This window comes from Delphinapterus leucas, chromosome 12 (assembly GCF_059928025.1).
Source record: "Delphinapterus leucas isolate spDelLeu-1000000601 "Yukka" chromosome 12, BTC_Dleu_Yukka2, whole genome shotgun sequence".
NCBI classification, from domain to species: Eukaryota; Metazoa; Chordata; class Mammalia; order Artiodactyla; family Monodontidae; genus Delphinapterus; species Delphinapterus leucas.
Genome location: NC_143140.1, coordinates 89,389,214 through 89,403,801, shown reverse-complemented (window position 1 = coordinate 89,403,801; position 14,588 = coordinate 89,389,214). Strand labels below are relative to the sequence as shown.

The 14,588-nt window shown below is 52.1% G+C and overlaps 1 protein-coding gene across 4 annotated transcripts in view; it reads left to right on the top strand.

Annotated features, from left to right (window-relative positions):
- The window catches only part of AGPAT4 (1-acylglycerol-3-phosphate O-acyltransferase 4), a 121,032-nt gene that overhangs the window by 74,131 nt on the left and 32,313 nt on the right, over window positions 1–14,588 (top strand). For all 4 annotated transcript variants that reach the window (XR_016395275.1, XM_089922236.1, XM_089922237.1 and 1 more), the window contains exon 3: window positions 10,581–10,750. Coding sequence is in view for 3 of the 4 variants with exons in the window: in XM_089922236.1 (XP_089778362.1) it covers window positions 10,581–10,750 (170 nt within the window). In the remaining variant the exon portion in view is untranslated. The remainder of the gene's footprint in view (window positions 1–10,580; window positions 10,751–14,588) is intronic.

The following is a 14,588-nucleotide window of genomic DNA, read 5'->3' as shown; positions in this document are numbered from 1 at the left end:
GGCTCGTTTGACTAAGGTCAGAGACATCGCCCAAAGGCAGTAACTTTTAAAGAGCAGAGTCACCGCCGGGCACTGACACAGGAGCCTCAGCACAGCCTACGCGGTGGGCACTGGCTCCACCTTAGCCGACAGGATGCTGAGGCGGGGGGGAGCTGCAATTCCTCAAAGTCACCCTGAGAAGGGCTGGGCTCAGGGGTCCAAGCCCTGCGGCCTGAGTCCTCTGTGGCCTCGACTTTACCTGGTGACCGCAGGGACAGTGGAACACTGCCAGCTTCCGAGAATTTCTTACTTCTCCACATGGCGAGCAGAGAAGTGAACACCTTCACACTCTGGGGACTTTAGACCTTTTAGCTGCTTAATAGAAAGGCAGTGAGGTGTAAGGCATTTTCAAGTTGTAGAGTGGTCTTCATCTCAGAAATTTCAAAAATGGAAATCCCGTGTGGCCTCGGCCTGCATTTTACACATGGGTATATTCCTAGGGTTTCCGTCTGTGTCTCTCCCACGGTTGCCCCTAGAGACGTGGCCGCGAGTGGTTGAGGCAGGACTGACGTGTCTGGGGGCTGCCTTTGACCCTGGACTCACTCTTCTGAGTAGAGAGGGAACTTGCCTCCTTTCACTTTCTTTTTACGAAGCATTTAAATACATGTAAGAGTAAAGAGAAGAGCAGAAGGATTCCCCATATTCACAGCACTTGGATTTAAATATTGTAAATACTTTGTTATGCTGAATTCTTATTCATTGATCAATTGCTGAAAATTTATAAAGCGAATCCCAGATATTTTATGTCATGAATTACCACCCCAAATTATCATGAGGTGTGTTTTATAGAGAATGAGGGCATCTTAAAAACAAGCACATTGTTATCACAACTGTCAAAGTTAGTAATTTTTTTTAGTTATCATGTAATACTGTCTATATTCAGATTTCTCCAGTTGTTTCCAAACTTTTTGTTTTTTTTTTAAACATTTGGAGTGTTAAGTTCAGATTTCAGTAGGGTCCATACATTGCATTTGGTTGTTTCGTCTTTTAAGTCTTTCTTAGCTTAGAACGCCCCTGACCTGTAGAGTGTCCCACCTTCTGGGTGTGTGTGAGTGCTCACTGGAGTGGAGTTTACCCTGGTCCTCCCTCCCTGGATGATAAACTAGGAGTTAGACATAAATGCTGGGTGGGTCCAGGTTCAGATGGGTCCACAAGAACAATCTATGCACTGCTGCTTTCCCTCATGGTGGATAGTGTGCCCTGGACGGGAAAGGCGGTGGGGAAGTGGATTCTAGAGAACAAAATCTGGGTGCTGATGGTACTTGCTACTCCCAAGCTTCGGGTGCCTCTAGGCATGGTGACACCGGATTTCTCGCCTTGCCGAGGGCTGGACGGGGTGGGAGCCTGACCAGTAACTCTCACTGGTGACGAGTGAGTGGGAAGGTGTTGTGAGGAGAATAATTGGCCGGGTCTGGGAGAGAAATAGAAGTGGCCACAGAGAAGGGGAGTGGACAGGGAAGGAACAGTCAAAGGCTGGGGCAGAGCGAGGCCAGGGCAGGGCAGAACCGGTCCCCGTACACCTCCTCTGAGCCAGGATGCTGGCCCCGCACTAGGCTCACATGTCCCAACCCAAGCCCAGTTCCTCTGCCACCTGGCCCTCCCTCCCAGTGCATCCCAGCTCTCTCAACAGCAGGTGCGTCCCCAGCCGTTCAGTGCAAACATCTTAGAATCACCCCTCAACCTTCCCTTCTACCACATTCAGCCCGACAGCCAGCCCTGTGCTCCCCACCTTCAGCATCACCCTGAACCTGACCCCTCTTCCACACGAGCACCACCACCGAGCCCAGGTCCCCCTCTCCTGGCTGATTGCAGCAGCCCGCTCCCTGTGGCCAGCCTCCACCCGAGCCTGCTGACGTCATTCTCTACGCAGCAGCCGAAGCCACCCACTCAGTGGGTCCCCAGCTCTCAGCACCGGAAACACACCCGTGAACAAGACAAGTCCCCTATCTGGGAAAGGCTCCCTTCTAGCAGGTCACATTTCAATTAGATCACGGCAGCTTCATGCTAAACTTCAGAGACGTCTGGGAGGCATCCTCTGGGCCATGTGTGAAAGATCAGCCCTCCCCCCAGACCCTGTCCCCCAGCCCTTCCCCTTCCTGCTGCCCTCACAGCACTTGTAGCCATCCAGCTACCACGTTATGTACATCTATGTGCTGTTTGCTTCTTTACTGCCTGTCTCCCCTGCTAGAGTGTGTTTGTTCACTGCCACGTCCAGGCCCCTGCACTGGTGCTGGGCATCTGGCGGACTCTGCCTCGATATTTTTTTTTTAATGTTTCTTTATTGTGGTAAAAGTCACAATATAAAACACACTACTTTAACCGTATTTAACTGTACAGTTCATTGGCACTAAGTACATTCACGTCGTTGTGCAACTCTCACCATCATCCATCTCCCCAATTTTTCACCTTCCTAAACTGAACTCTGTCCCCATTAAACACTAACTCCCCATTCTCCCTCCCCAACACCCCCCTACCCTCCAGCCCCTGGCATCTACCAACATACTGCCTCGATATTTGATTACTGGATGAACGAGGAGGGACTGGAAATCGGATGGCACAGGCGTCAGGGCTCAGTGATTTCTGAGCTGCTCTCTTGGAAGGGAATTGTGAGAAGCCAGAGTATCGGGGCACCAGAGTGGGGGTGGGGGTGGAGGTGGGGTTCTAGACCCTTCCTTTCCCTGTCCTCCCACCTCAGGGTTTTGATTGAGGGTGGGAAGCAGAGAGCTTCAGCCTGGCTTTTATAAGCATCACTCAGGACAGTCGTACTTCTTGATGTTTTGCCTGGTCCTGAAAGTGAGACCCAGTAATTGGCAGCCGAGTATTGGCTCCATTTAGTGGAAAAAGCTGCTTTTCTGCTCCTAATGTTACCGCTCCCTGTGCATAATGTAAACGCCTGTAGCGTCCATACCGGCGGCTCTCAGTCCAATTCTATCTCAGCGCCAGTTACCGGGTTCCTGTCTCCTTCACTGCAGGGTGTACGTCGGGATAGGAGCAGGCAAGTGTTTGCATGGCGCCTCATCACCCTGACCTGCCGTCTCAAGGCTCAGAGAGAAAGGTTACAACGTGGCAGCGTTAACTCTTTAAGACTTGAGCTCCAAGAACATAGCAAGCAGGTCAAGTCCATCCCCTCCATGCCCTGCCAAGGGCAAAGCCTGCATAGAAACAGGCACTTCCGCTGGGCTGGGAGGACGTGATGGAGATGCTGCAGGGTTCAGAGGAGTTGGCTTCTTGCGTTGCCAGCTTGTAGCAGATCCGTCTCTCTCAGAGAGGTCCTGCAGGGCTTCCCAAACTTCCCTGCGTTCTAAGGAGCCTTTTTAGGCATTGTTTTTCTAATCTTCCTATGAAATGTTAATAGCCCTATAGATATACTGTGCATCTGTTTGTAGGCTTCTCGCCTCAGCGTCATTCAGTGACCTGGGCACCTAAGTGGGAAAAGCAGCTGTTTGGATGCCTGGGATGTGGACTGAAATGTCGCAAGTACAGCTGGGTCCCTAGTTCAGTGTCATGGAAAGGAAGTACTGGAACCTGGTTGTGGACAAAAGGTATATGCTGGGGAATTAACTAGAAATAATTCAGAACAAAATACAAGTAAGTGCCCAACTGCGTGGTGCACAGATAGAGGCAGGAAGTTAGGAAGCCCTGTGTCTGGGTGGCCTGGGACCTGCGGTTTCGTGGAAATATGGGCATGTGTTGAGCCTGGAAGGATGGGTAAGGCGAGGTAGGGAAAACAGACATGAGGAAAAGAGAGGAAGTGATGAGCATGGTCCACGGGGTATAGCTAGGCAGGGAGGAACGACTTCACCCGTGTTTGGAGCCGGTTATGGGGCTGTGAGTCGGTTGGTAAGGCTGGGAGTCTCCACAATAGACCTGGTAGGCAGACGGGGACCAGTTGGCAGCTGGTCTCGCATCAGAAGTCCCGGATTCTGTATCGAGTGCCATAGTGTGAAAGTGCGTTTGCTCACTGAACTCCATCCTCTTTTCAGGGTCTCCGTGGGCTCCCTCGGGGCTGGCGAGGTCAGAGCTGGCCCCAAACCTCCCTGTTGACTCGGCTCCCACTAACCGTTCAAGTTCATGTTTTTATCCCCACTTTTGAACATGGCCCAGAGAGTGCAGAAACCAAGGCCAGGGCAGGGCGTGTTCCTCCCCGGGGGTGTAGGAGGGGGCGGTCTCACGTCAAACCCCAGAAACTTTCTTCGATTTTGCATTTTGGAAGCTTTTGAGGTAGAGAGGTTTCATGTTTAACCTAAATTATTATCAGCTAAATTACTGAAAAAACTATTATGAGTACATAATTATAGATACTTAGCTTATAGATTACATATAATCACGCATGTGATTATGTAATTATTAAAGTTAGATAAAGTTGATTATAAAAATACCATTTTCCTTGGTCACGTGTCGCCCGCATCTGCAACGCGGGGGATTCTGGCTGTTTGAACAGTGAACTCCGATCATCAGTCTGGATTCCGAGGCCTTTTCTGCGGGAACTGTGCCTCCTTGTGTTATTAGAACTCTCAGCACTTCTTCCAGAAAGGGCTGGAGAGAGGAGAGAGATGTCATTCGTGGCAGGTGCGAGCAGGAAGCTGGGGGAGAGGTTTGGTGGAGAAGGAGGGAGCCCTCACCCCTCCACCCACGTGGGCTGCAGAGGATTCGGCTGTGGGTTTGGAGGATCGTTGGGTTTCCAGGGCGCATGTCGACCCCTGGGATCCAGCACAGAAGGAGCCGGGTCTCACAGCTGCTCAGCATCTGGACTGCAGTGAAAGGAGGGACATCAGAGCTGAGGACAGGGACATCTGGGGGTGACAGCAGGGCCGCCCAGAAGCCGGCACCCGCCCGTGTGCTGCTCATTCTTTCCTGGCTGTACTCTCTGTCCCTTCATTATTTCTTCTGTCGTTATTGCTGTACTATCCTTGGTGGTCATGGTATTGAGGGGAAGAAAAGCACTGGTTCTAGGGCGGGCAATCGTTGCATGCTTTAATCACTTTAGCAGATTTAACCTTCACAGCAGCCTTTGATTTGGGCATCTTCCTCTCCCAGAGAAGGGCTGCCCAAGGTCAAGGGTGTGACCCTTGTACTCTGAACATCCTCTGATCTCTTCCCTCCCTAAATGCTCTTTCTCTCCCCTCCGCCATATAATCATGGCTTTTGGTGTCCTCTGAATCCCCCTGTCTGCGTTTAGGGCCCAGCACTCCCACCTCCTAGCGGTGGGAGCTGGACTGGCTCCCTGGCCTCAGTGTTTCCATGCCATCAGCTGTGAAATGGGGACAGTGATGTGTGAGCTGACTCAGCGAATGTTAGTTGTTACAATTTCCTCCTTCTTTACAAATATGAACCAGGTGCCTCTCTCCTCTCCCCCCCTTTCCCTTTTGTCCATCTACTTCTTTTTTCCTATCTGTAATCGAGCTGCACAGCGCAATAGCAAATGGAACAAAAACGAATCTGTCCTTCAGACCGTGCGCCCTTACAGCCCCCTGGCTTTGGTCCTTCCATCAGCCCCTGAAATTGGAGGCAGCAGATGGGGATTTTACAGTCACTTCCTGTGCTTCACAACCTCCCTGGCCGTTACCTCGCTGGCCCCACCTGTCTCCAAGTGGAGTTTGCCAAACAGGCGTCAGTAACTGGCCAGAGCCAGGCATGGCCCCAGATCGCAGGGTCCAGAGGTGGCTGAGCTTCGGGAAGACGCCTGCGCCCGTGCTGGGCTCCCGCCAGCGCCTCCGGCCACCCCGCCCTCGGGGAGTAGCAAAAATAAAGACTGCAAAATCTAGCAAACTGAACATCTTTAAATGGGACAAGAGGCTTCAAAACTGCTGCGTTATACGGAAGAAACCTTGGCCGCAGATCTCGTCTGTAACGAGTGTTTGACAGCCATCGGGGCCCTGCTGGCTCAGCCCACACCTCTGGTGAGAATGGGGTGAGCAGGGTGTCTCCTCCCTCCTACAAGGCCCAGGGATCAATGGACAGGTTGAGATCGCGGTGGGCGGGAGGACCGTGATGATATGAGGTGTCAGCTCCTACCAGGGCCTCGGGAGGGGAGGGCAGGGGAGGGACGAGGGAGGACCTCCTTTCGGTGATGAGGCGATGCGACCCTGGGGCCCAGAGGTCCTCCCTCTTGAACTAGGATTTCACTTCTGTGTGCGGCAGCCCCTCCCTTTCCCTCCTGTATCCCCTGCCTCTGCTCTAGCTTCTGCTTTGAACAAATACTGACATTTCCATTTAGAGCTTTTTGGAAGGCAATTTAGAAATATATGTAAAATTTTAAAGTATGCATACTCTTCAATCCATAATTCTACTTTTTGGTATACCTATATTGGAGAAGTACTTTCACAATTTTTTTTTTAAACATGCATTTTCAAGGATATTTACCACAGTATTTGTAACAATAAAAAACAAGGGGAAGAAGCGCTAATCGATGGCAGAATGGCTGAATAGATCATGCTATAACCGTAGCAGGACCCGCCACGCAGCTGGTTACCCCTCATGACATTGCCATTCTGACTATTTTTGACCTAGAAAATGGCAGTTTTGTAGAATGAGAGATATCCCTGTGCCTCTATTTCTTCATCTTTAAAATGGGGACAATCATCGTGCCTCTCACAGGGTTAATGTGAGGATTTACTGCAATACCGTGTGGCCTAGGCTGTGGCCCATGGCCAGAGCCCGGTAACTATTTGCTGATACGTCTGTGTATCTGTATTAACATGGAGAGAGCCCAAAATACACCATTTGGAGAAAATAGCTATATGTATATGCTTTCAAATATCGATGAAGTTATGAACCCATTCATGGGGGGAAAACACGTGTGTGTGTGTGTGTGTGTGAACTCCGACGAACAGGACGAGAAGGCCACTCTCCAAGCCGTTCCTAATGGCTAACCCTGGAGAAGGGAGCTGGGATTGGGGGAGGGTGGGGCACAGGCAGAGGACGTGCCCCGCAGAGTTCACCCAGAGGAGCAGAGCTGCTGGCAGACGCACACACCTGTAAAGGGAGCGGCCCTTCGTCGTGTGTGGGGCCGTTTTGGCCGGCCCGGGAGGGCTCTCGTCTCTGCAGCTCCTGCTGGAGCTTGAAGTCCCAGGGAGAGTTGTCAGGAAGGGGTGACGGATGTAAATGGATGGATGATTAAGAGGTCAGGACCCCCAAAAGCAGTATCTGCAGCCCCGTGAGGACAGACCGAAACCTCTGGGTTCCTGCTGCACCTGGCGTGGATGGTGTGGGTGACCTGGGTGTCCTGGGATCCTGCAGCAGCCGGGCCCTCCCAGGAGCAGACACAGCCAGGCCCAGGACTCAGAGGGGCTGGAGGGGCTGGAGCTGTTGCAGGTCTAGCTTCTGCTTCATACCGAGGAGGTGAATCAGCACGTCAGCCGCGATGCGTGTGACCTGCAAAACCCGTCAGACCTCCCAAGAGTGTCCCTTGTGGTCCCTTAACTGGAAACAAACAAGAAAGAGGATTCTGCTGGGCACGCTGCAGGGCCATCAAGGGGAATTACACGTTTTCCTCTAAATACTTCTGGATTAATTGAACTGTTTTACATTGTGACTACAAATGTAAATACTGCTTGTGAATTAAAAAAAAAAGAAGAAACCTTGGTGAAAAAAAAAAGGGGAAAAAAGGAAAGAAAACTCTTTTATCCAGTGAGATTCAGTGTTCAGTTGTATAGCTAACAGCCTGTTGAGATGAGGGAGAAATCAGGCCTCTCCGCACTGTCACCACCTGGTCCCGCTGCCATCACCTCTCACTGGGCTGCTGCAGTCACCCCCTGACGGGCCTCCCTGCTTCTGATCTGTTCCCACTTCAGCCAGAGTGACCATTTCAAAATGCAAAATAGGTGCTGCTGTGGCCTCTAAAAATGTTCCAATGACTTCTCATTGCCTTTATTGTGAAATCGTAAATCATAACTGCTTACTCTGGTGCTGAAGTTGCTGTAACTCACTCACTCTCTCTCTCTCTCTCTCTCTCTCTCACTCTCTCACTCTCTCACTCTCTCTCTCTCTCTCTCTCTCTCTCTCTCCTCCCCTGGTCACAGAGCCAGGACTGCTACAGAATTCGTGTGTATAATAGTAGTAAGAAGCTTACTGATCCTCTACTATGTGCAACGTCATGCTAGGTGCCTTGACTACATGACCTGATTTAGTACCCACAGCATCTCTAGAAGCTTTTCCTATCTTTTTTTTTTTGTTTTTTGCGGTACGCAGGCCTCTCACTGTTGTGGCCTCTCCTATTGCGGAGCACAGGCTCTGGACGCGCAGGCTCAGCGGCCATGGCTCACAGGCCCAGCCACTCCGCGGCATGTGGGATCTTCCCAGACCGGGGCACGAACCCGTGTCCCCTGCATCGGCAGGCGGACTCTCAACCACTGCGCCACCAGGGAAGCCCTGCTTTTCCTATCTTTATTCACAGACAAGGATGCAGAGATTTAGGGGACATTGAGAAACAGACCAGAAGTCTTACAGCCGTTGCGTGGCATCCGCAGGACTGGAACCTGACTGGGTCTGGCCCCAAATCCATGAGCATGATATTCAGCATCGTCCATCCTGTGAAGAGCCTCTGCTCTCCTGGTCACACCACCTCTTGAGGGCACGACTGCCTTCCCTCTGGGCTGCAGGCTCCAGGAAGGTGGGAGCCCGGGAGCAGCCCTGGGTTTGCTACTTCACCTCCAGCCCCTCACATCCTGCTTGCACACATCAGGTCACCAAACAGTGTTTGTTGGAAGCGTAGATACGCCGGCACGGTGCTGGGTTCTGGAGTGATGGCTGGGGTCAGGGTGTACCAAGCAAGGTGATCTGTGCCTGGCGGGGCCTATGGTCAGCAGGGGCCGGGGTGTCATCTCACTGTGACACAAGCTGTGATAAGTGCCACGAAGGGCGCTGGGGAAAGTGGAAGGGGGGCCCGGCCTGCCCTGGGCAGGGAGCAGCGGGGCACAGAGAGGCATTCAGGAGGTGTTTGCAGGATGAGTCACAGGGAACGACAGTTCAGCCTGATCTCGCTGCTTCCACGCGCCTCTGCTTAGGGCTTCTCTGGGCTCCGTGGCCAGTAATGGGATAGGTGGGTACTGCCCACCCATCTCTTGGAACAAATCAGTGCAGCAGTAGAAGCATCTTTCTACACGGTGGGAACTGTCCCGCCAGCCAGGCTGCCCTGCGCCCCTCCCCTCCCTGATGGCCACCTCTAGGTCCCACCAGTGTCGCTGCCCGTGGGACAGCTGCCTGGGGGCTCAGCGTTTTCTCAACTCCTAGGAATAGGCAGACTCTTCAGTGTCAAGTAAGGGGTGTGTTTTGGTTCGGTTCTGATGACCCTGGTAGATGCTGAAGCCTGGGTTTGTTGGGAGCTTGGCATGCACTTTGCACAGAGTGCCTGTTACGTGTCATGCCCATCGCTTCTCACAAAAGCCAATGAGGCCGCCCCTCCAAAGATTGGGAGGCTGCGGTGCCATGTGGTCCATCTGTCCAAAGCCCCACAGTGCTCGTGTTTAGAAACTAGACTGTAGTGCCTTCTAGAGAGTTCTGGCTCCAGTACCTAAGCACCAGTCTCCAGCCTCAAGGAGAGAGGTTTCCAAGGGTAGCCACCCAAGCCTTTCACACGTGAGACTTGGCTGGAGTCGAGACCACACCTGCTGGGTTGTGTGCGTGTGTGTAGGGGCCGGTGATGAGTGAGTCCTCTGCCTAACATGCACCCCTCTAAGTGGTGATAAAAAGGGGTGTGTCCTTCGCAGAGGGCTCACCCACCTACCCACCCATCTGCTGAACAGGCTTAGCTCTAAAATTCCTTTTCAAAGTCACTCTATAGCTGTAGATCTAATCACCAAGTTTCGGCTGGTTTTCTGGACAACTTCTACCATAAAGGTTTGTCCTGAGGCCAGTGGGTTGGGTATTGGTGACCTAGATTAGAGGTATCACTGAAGAATAAAGGCAAGTTGGTCATTGTTGCCCAAAAAAGGACTTTCCTATTTCACAAGCTCCTACAAGACAAGAGTGTTTTAATAGTTGCCTTGAGGCCCGCAAGGTAATGGACCTAATTTATCCTTGCCCTTCAGGTGCTGGTGTTTCACCGCAGTGCTGCATTATTCCTGGTGCATTCTAGTGTCGTAAATGGGAGAGAAAAATTGGGTATTTAGTGTTCTTTGATGGTGTTTATAAGTATCCCAATTAGTCATTTCCAAGGATGTTAAGAATTCTGTACATCACCTCACACTGCCTTTCAGGGCTCTGAAAACACAAGGGCGTGGATTCTTGATGGATTCAGTCTTTCTGATTTATTTTTTCCCAAGGTACTTAATCAGGGAATGCAAGTCATTTGCCTTCTCGAAGCTTCCTCTCCTCCCCTGGAGACTCATGGAGTTTTCTCGATCTTTTTTTCCTTCTGCTTCGAAACCCCTTCAAGAACTGGGGTCTGGGCTGAAATGATCCAGAACCTGACCCCTCAAAGTTGCTTTTTCCGTTCCAGCCAGGACGGCAGAGCCTTGCTGCCACCTGGCCCAGCAGACCAGACCCCTAGTCATAGAGGGTGCGTGAAATAAAGGTCCGTCTGTTGTGGTGGTTTGTTCCAGAGCTGGTGATGCTGCTGGAATGGTGGTCGGGCACGGAGTGCATCATCCACACGGACCCCCGGGCCTACCCCAAGTACGGGAAGGAAAACGCCATCGTTGTTCTGAACCACAAGTTTGAGATCGACTTTCTCTGCGGTTGGAGCCTGGCCGAGCGCTTCGGGGTCTTAGGGGTAAGTCGGACGTGCATTTCCCATCTCACGCGTCTCTCTCCTTCAACCCTGTAACTTGTCTTTTCCCTCTCGGTCGTTCAGAGTTTGCAGCAGCATCAAAAGACTTGTTGAAATGTTCTTAACCGACTGCTTTTCCTCCTTGCTCAGAATCAAGTGAACATCTGCTTATGAGTAAGGATTGTGCTTATTCAGCAGTTATGATGCACTGGGCATTTGACGTGCGATTAATGTATTTAATCCTTACAGAAACGCTTGGGAGTCAGGAACTGACACCTGTCCTTTTTGAAAAGCTGCGGTTAAATACCCTGCTAGGGGTCACACAGCTGTTACGCAGATTTGCATTTGAACTTGTCCAGCTTCGTATTCTTAATCTCTATGCTCTGCTCCCTCCCTGGCTGACGGGCAGAATTCACCTCTGAATGTTCATCTTCATGGACGTGAGAAAGCTGAGTGCCTAGGCGACAGCGTTTGACCTGCAGAATTCAGAGTAAATACAAAATCCTGTTTTTCTCCAACTAGTTTGACTTCTTGCATACCTTTGGGACTGGGCCTCCCCAGTTGACTTTTGTCATGGTTAACACATTGAGCTGTGATGGTTGAGCCCGGAGCAAGTACCAGAGTCCTCGGGCTCAGGTATCCCGACAGGAATCGCGACGTGGACCAGCCCGGGGCTGGGAAAGTTGGAGACCACTCGCACCGGAACTTGGAGATCCTGTGTTGCCCCCGGGAACAGTCCCCCGCAGACAGGCGGGGCTCGCGCACGTCGCACTTGCTTTTGGTGGCCCATGTAGACAGAATCATAGTGTGTAGAAGGCAGGAGTTTGAAGACCAGGCAGAGTAGATGTGACAAGAGTCCTGGGTCAGATTCCCTAGGGATGGTCTCAGTGTGTCCAGTCCCGGACGTGCCTGGGGGTCCCAGAGTTGGAAACGGAACTTTGGGTCCTGCTGGCCTCTGCCTCTTGGGAAGAGCCTTGGCTAAGAGAGACTAAATAGCCTTGGGACACATTTTGTATTTGCTTTTTTAAACTTTTTTTTTAAAATTTATTTATTCATTTATTTATTTTGGCTGCATTGGGTCTTCGTTGCTGCGCGCGGGCTTTCTCTAGTTGTGGTCAGCAGGGGCTACTCTTCATTGCGGTCCATGGGCTTCTCATTGCGGTGCCTTCTCTTGTTGCGGAGCATGGGCTCCAGGCGTGCGGGCTTCTGCAGTTGTGGCTCATGGGCTCAGTAGTTGTGCCTCACAGGCTCTAGAGCACGGGCTCTAGAGCGCAGGCTCAGTAGCTGTGGCGCACAGGCCCAGTTGCTCGTGGCATGTGGGATCCTTCCAGACCAGGGGGTCCTCGAACCCGTGTCCCCTGCACTGGCAGGTGGATTCTCAACCACTGTGCCACCAGGGAAGTCCTAAACATTTTTTTAAAATTTGGGGCCAAAGGTGAGAGAAGGAAATATGCTTAGAAACAGGTTCCGATAATGTCTTTAGGACAAATGATGGCCGTTGTACAGTTAAACTATCAAAAGGCAACTAAGATCATTAGCAGATTTTCAAGAGATGGAAACAGTGTGTTAAATCACTGTTGCTACCTTAAGACTTCTAGAAAACTGGAATGCCTGGGGGTGAGTGCACTGAAAGGCCGCCCTCCCAACAGTTTTCTCCTTTGCTTTCCTATTTGTTCTTCCAGTACTGACGTGATGTCTGTGCAGGTACACGTGTGTGTGTGTGTGTGTGTGTGTGTGTGTGTGTATTCAAACATATTTTCAGGAACAAAACCAGAAATTCTATTATCTACCTTTCTCTGTCGTAGAGGCCTCGGACAGAGATCTTAGCTACAGTTCTGTGGCTTTTTTTTTTTTTTTTTAATTTTTTTTTTTTTTTGCGGTACGCGGGCCTCTCACTGTTGTGGCCTCTCCCGTTGCGGAGCACAGGCTCTGGACGCGCAGGCTCAGTGGCCATGGCTCCCGGGCCCAGCCGCTCCGCGGCACGTGGGATCCTCCCGGACCGGGGCACGAACCCGTGTCCCCTGCGTCGGCAGGCGGACTCTCCACCACTGCGCCACCAGGGAAGCCCCTGTGGCTTTATTGTCACTGAGAGGAGAGAAGAATGTCATAATCCGAACCCCATCGTGGATACAGATGATTGACGACCGGATCCTTCTTCCCTTACGGGAGAAGGCGTACGGGGTGTCTTTGCATCCTGACCGGAACTAGTGCTAATGCCGCCTACAAGCTAGGCTTCCTGGAACGCTGGTTCTTCAAGCGTGCTTTGGGGGCAGCTGCTGATCTTCTGGGCCTCGCAGGCAGCTTGGGTATGTTCATGCGCAGGATGTGAAACGTGTAATTTGGGGCAACAGGAAGTGTGTTGGACTTAGAGGCACTTTCCAGTGGCCGTGGTCCCCCTGGTGGCTTTGTGACCACGGGCTTCTTCTATGCGCGTCTTTCACCTTATTTGCGCTATTTTCAATCTCTGTGGTGTGGTTGTTGTTTACTTTTTATAGATAAATGGGCAGAGCCTCAGTGTGGGTGAAGAATTTGCCCCAGGGTAGGAACTACTAACTCTGATTTCCGAGTTGCTGCTCTTTCCTCCTGGAGGGTGTTGAGAGGAAAAGCTGGGGGAGTGCCTTGTGTCAGAGAACGACCAGGGTGATGGCTGGAGGGACCAAGTTTCCAGTCCTGCCACAGTCCCCCCTGCCCGCCCCGGTTTGTGCGGGGCTCGTTCGGAGGAAAGAAAACCCTCAGTACCACCATGGGGTCAGGGATGGAGCAACGGGACCAAGGAAGCAGGGGCACAAACAGGGAGGGGGGACCTTGGACTGGGCAGGAGACCCGGGACTGAGCGGCGGAGGCTTTCGTGCACTGACGAGTGTCAGCACCCTTTAGCATTTTACAGGCAGAGGCTCTGAAACGCTGATCACTTTACAACTCGGCACACAAGGGTGCAGAGGCACGAAAGTTCTTAAGCAGAATGGCCACCCGCCAACGGCACAGGGACTGCTCGTCTCCAGCCTTGACTGCTTCGATGAGTACCGTAGCTACTGGATTTCATTTCTTACTCTTGAAAACCAAACAACTAATGTCGTGTGCAAGGGCATGAGCCTTGCCTCTTGGTCTGGAGTTTCAGGAACTCCACCCAGCGGGGGGTGGGCAGGTCTCACCACCTTAGGACGACACTGCTCCCCTTCTCACTGGAGCCTGGGTAGCCCTGCTCAGGGCGCCGCCAGATTGTCTGGCCCCCAAGTTCCCTCCAGCAGTGGAGGGACAGTGGGGAGCGGGCAGCAGGTGAGCACCGAGCTCCCTACCCCCCTGCACTGGGGAAGCAGCCGGTGCCGGGGCCGTCTGTGCGCGTTCTGATGCAGCCGTGAGCTGGCAGAGGCACTGGGAGGGAAGGGAGAGGGCGTCGTGACCTTGTGGGGTTGAGCCAGCTCAGGCGGAAGCTCCAGACTGTGTTCTCACGGGGGGGATGTTCTCCCTACGTGGCAGGGCATGGTTTACCACCCACGTGTGTCTCCTGGAGCACCTGAGGTTTACCTGGAGGGCGTGAGGCCAGGGGAGCTGTCTGACCCCTTCCTAAAGCAGCCCATCCATTCCTACTACACTTGAAAGGAACCAAGGAGCATCTTGTTATATGAATTGTTTAGCAGTACTTTTGTCTTAATTGACCTTCAAAAAAACTCACCTGATTCACCTCTTTTGTTTATTTATTTATTATTTTTGGCTGCGTTGGGTCTTCGTTGCTGGGTGCGGGCTTTCTCTAGTTGTGGTGTGCCGGCTACTCTTCGTTGCGGTGTGCGGGCTTCTCATTGCAGTGGCTTCTCTTGTTGTGGAGCACGAGCTCTAGGTGCAT